The sequence below is a fragment of the Notolabrus celidotus genome, chromosome 23 (assembly GCF_009762535.1).
Source record: "Notolabrus celidotus isolate fNotCel1 chromosome 23, fNotCel1.pri, whole genome shotgun sequence".
Taxonomy (NCBI): domain Eukaryota; kingdom Metazoa; phylum Chordata; class Actinopteri; order Labriformes; family Labridae; genus Notolabrus; species Notolabrus celidotus.
This window is the reverse complement of record NC_048294.1, coordinates 24,233,601-24,236,768: the sequence shown is the minus strand read 5'-3', so window position 1 is coordinate 24,236,768 and position 3,168 is coordinate 24,233,601. Positions and strand designations below refer to the sequence as shown.

At 42.5% G+C, this 3,168-nt stretch overlaps 1 protein-coding gene across 1 annotated transcript; it reads right to left on the bottom strand.

The window, feature by feature from the left end:
* Positions 1 to 800: 800 nt before the first annotated feature.
* LOC117807060 lies at positions 801 to 1,807 on the bottom strand. The gene is made up of 2 exons (XM_034676109.1): positions 1,741 to 1,807; positions 801 to 1,621 (listed from the first exon to the last, which is right to left on the bottom strand). Exons 1-2 carry the CDS (start codon positions 1,796 to 1,798, stop codon positions 867 to 869), a joined length of 813 nt encoding a protein of 270 aa, XP_034532000.1. The 5' UTR covers positions 1,799 to 1,807; the 3' UTR covers positions 801 to 866.
* Positions 1,808 to 3,168: the final 1,361 nt, after the last annotated feature.

Sequence of the window (3,168 nt, the reverse complement as noted above, 5' to 3'; positions counted from 1 at the left end):
ACACAGTTTACAGCCTGACAGTGAAGTACACACAGTTTACAGCCTGACAGTGAAGTACACACAGTTTACAGCCTGACAGTGAAGTACACACAGTTTACAGCCTGACAGTGAAGTACACACAGTTTACAGCCTGACAGTGAAGTACACACAGTTTACAGCCTGACAGTGAAGTAGACACAGTTTACAGCCTGACAGTGAAGTACACACAGTTTACAGCCTGACAGTGAAGTACACACAGTTTACAGCCTGACAGTAAAGTACACACAGTTTACAGCCTGACAGTGAAGTACACACAGTTTACAGCATGACAGTGAAGTACACACAGTTTAAGGCCTGACAGTGAAGTACACACAGTTTACAGCCTGACAGTAAAGTACACACAGTTTACAGCCTGACAGTGAAGTACACACAGTTTACAGCATGACAGTGAAGTACACACAGTTTAAGGCCTGACAGTGAAGTACACACAGTTTACAGACTGACAGTGAAGTACACACAGTTTACAGCCTGACAGTGTAATACACACATTCAGTCCAGGTGTCGTCCCTTTGTGTTGTTGATCTGTTTCCTGCATCTTTGTAACCCTGGGAATTAAATATTCAAGACTTAAACTTATACTCTGAAGTGTTTTGATATGTAGAGAACGTGTTTGTATCTGAACTTCTGAAATACAAAATACTCACCACTGTTTTGTGAATGGAGGCGCTCAACAGCTTGCAGCTGTTTGTCCCGTTGTCTGTACAGCTGTATGTTGATGATGCCAGGAAAACAACCAGCATGACGGTGAGTGCCAAAGCTCCACTCAACACATACACCAAGACAGGAGAGCCCTCATCATCTGCAGAGGATGATACTGTCACTTACTGTCAAAGAATCACATAAAATGTACAGATGTTGACTTTAATAGAAAGATACTCACCTTCAAAGTCGAGCTTGCTCCCGTTTCCAAACAGAATGTGTCCACATGAGACGACAGCGCAGTAGTACGTCCCAGCATGAGAGCGATTCAGGCTCTTCATGGGCAACTCGTACTCACAACTTTGTTCATTAGGTTTCCTCTCACACTGATCATTCTTATCTCCATGGATGTAAATGAGTCCTGGTTGAGACTCCTCAGAGTCTTTGAACCAGTACACACTGTGTTCTCCATCACAGCTCCCAGTGGGGACGGTACAGCTCAGAGTCACAGAGCCTCCTGGCTGGATGGTCTCTGATCCCGATTGATTGACCAAAAAGTGTAAGTTCAAGCTTGAACCTTTGACACTGAGAGAAATGCCCTCCATAAATTCTAACACAATTAAATAGTTATATGCACAGTAATAAGTAGCTGTGTCTGAAACATGTAAATCTGTGATCTTCAAGTGATTCCGACCTATTTCAATGTCCACTGTGAAGCGTGGATTGTTCTCGAATTCTCCATGCAGTTGAACACTTGTTTCATACTTGTAGTAAGACGAGATGAGCCTTGGTTTCTCTCCCAGAGTTTGCTTGTACCAGTAAAACTTTGTTGCCAGATCCCCTTCATAGAAGCATTGCAAAGTTATCTCCCCACCAACATTGGCTGATATGAATCCACTCTCTTGGTGAACAGAAGTGGTTGATTTCAGCTCCGTCGTCTGAGCTAAAAGGAGACAAACAAAATATTCAGTGTACTGGATCAACACACAAAAATATTTCACAGTAAGTGTCATAAAAAGTGACCATAAACTCTTCAAGTCTCAACTTTAAAACACAACTCACCGGTTTTCTCCAAGCACAGACATGTGAGGCAGAACGCAAACATAAGAGGACTCATCATGCTCCAACTACCGTGTTGAAGTGAGCACATCTTAGTGCTCTCTGCACTCTTAAGAGTCAAGACAAGATTTGATTGGCCAGACAGAGGTGACACACACCATGCCTCATATAGGAAACATGATGACATCCTCACTCCAGCTTACAGCCTCAGTTTGGTCTTGAAAATCAAACAGAGTGAGATTTCTGTGGAACTTAATCACTGTACGACCAGCATCTCCAAAATAATAACAGATCTTTGTATTTTATCACTCATTTAACATTTCTGCTCAAGATGAATGCATTTGACTTAACAGTCAGAGTTAATGCTGCAGGCATTGTTAAATTGAGTCTCTTTTTCACTGAAATCTGGTGAAGAATGCAAAGAGTGAAGAATAAATCCAAGGCACACAACATGCAGAAAACTATACTTCAGTTTCCTCTGTTCACTTCTGATCTATTGTCTCTAAATACATCATTTCCATTCATAGCTGCGTGTCAAAAGGAGCCTTGTCTCAGAGAAAAACCACAAAGCTCTTTGTGCTAAAGGAGGCAGAAAACAACAACAAAGAAAAAGGTGCAGACTGTAGTGGGTAAAAAGTTCAAGAGAAACAAAAGATCATGATGATAAAGTGCCAGTGTAGTATTACGGCCAAATTCCACCAGATCTGTGTCTGATCCGTCATAGCACTGTATCTGATAGGTTTCTATTCTAGTCAATGTGTTAACTTCCTCTGGATCTGCTCCGTAGTGTTCCGGTTACGTCTCTGATCCGGCAGGTCGAAGTCCTCCGGATCAGATACACAAGACTCCTTTTTTTTCCTGATGCCGGAGCACGACGCATCAATCTCAACAGAGCAGATGGAGCGGGACAGGAAGTCAGGTTTCACCAAATCAAAATGAAAACATCCGGTTAATTTTCAGAATAAAACACTCTGTGTTATCACCAGATCGTATTTCACTTAACTACAACAACAAACCAAAGTCATGATGAGCAGAGCCAGGCCTGGAGTCAACAGGTCAGAGGTTTTCAGAGGACCAGAAAGACAACATGGATGAGGAGAGGAGGAGGAGAATCCTTGATTCAGTGATTACTGCGGGAAAACCTCGGTCACATGACTCCAGATGTCCGGCGCTCCTGTTTTGAAAACGCAACCGATGGGTGTTGACAGACGAGAGAGCACGGATCAGAGACGGACCGATTGTCCCGTGTTACAGCGACATTAACAGCAATGTATTGTCTTTGATTTGTCTCAACAAAACCTCTGAACGTAGACATTTAGACAAAGCCTAGACACAACCCAAATAAAGTTTGTAACCAGCTCTTAAAGACATTTGTTAAACTATTACAATAATCAGAATCATGTCACAGCCTGTGGAAGGATCTTGGATTGC

Bases quoted from the DNA above. Each gene is read 5' to 3' on its own strand.
- LOC117807060 (XM_034676109.1), bottom strand. From the start codon at position 1,798: ATGATGAGTCCTCTTATGTTTGCGTTCTGCCTCACATGTCTGTGCTTG. The intron at 1,622-1,740 runs GTGAGTTGTGTT...GTCTCCTTTTAG, and splicing joins TCTGTGCTTGGAGAAAACCG to CTCAGACGACGGAGCTGAAA.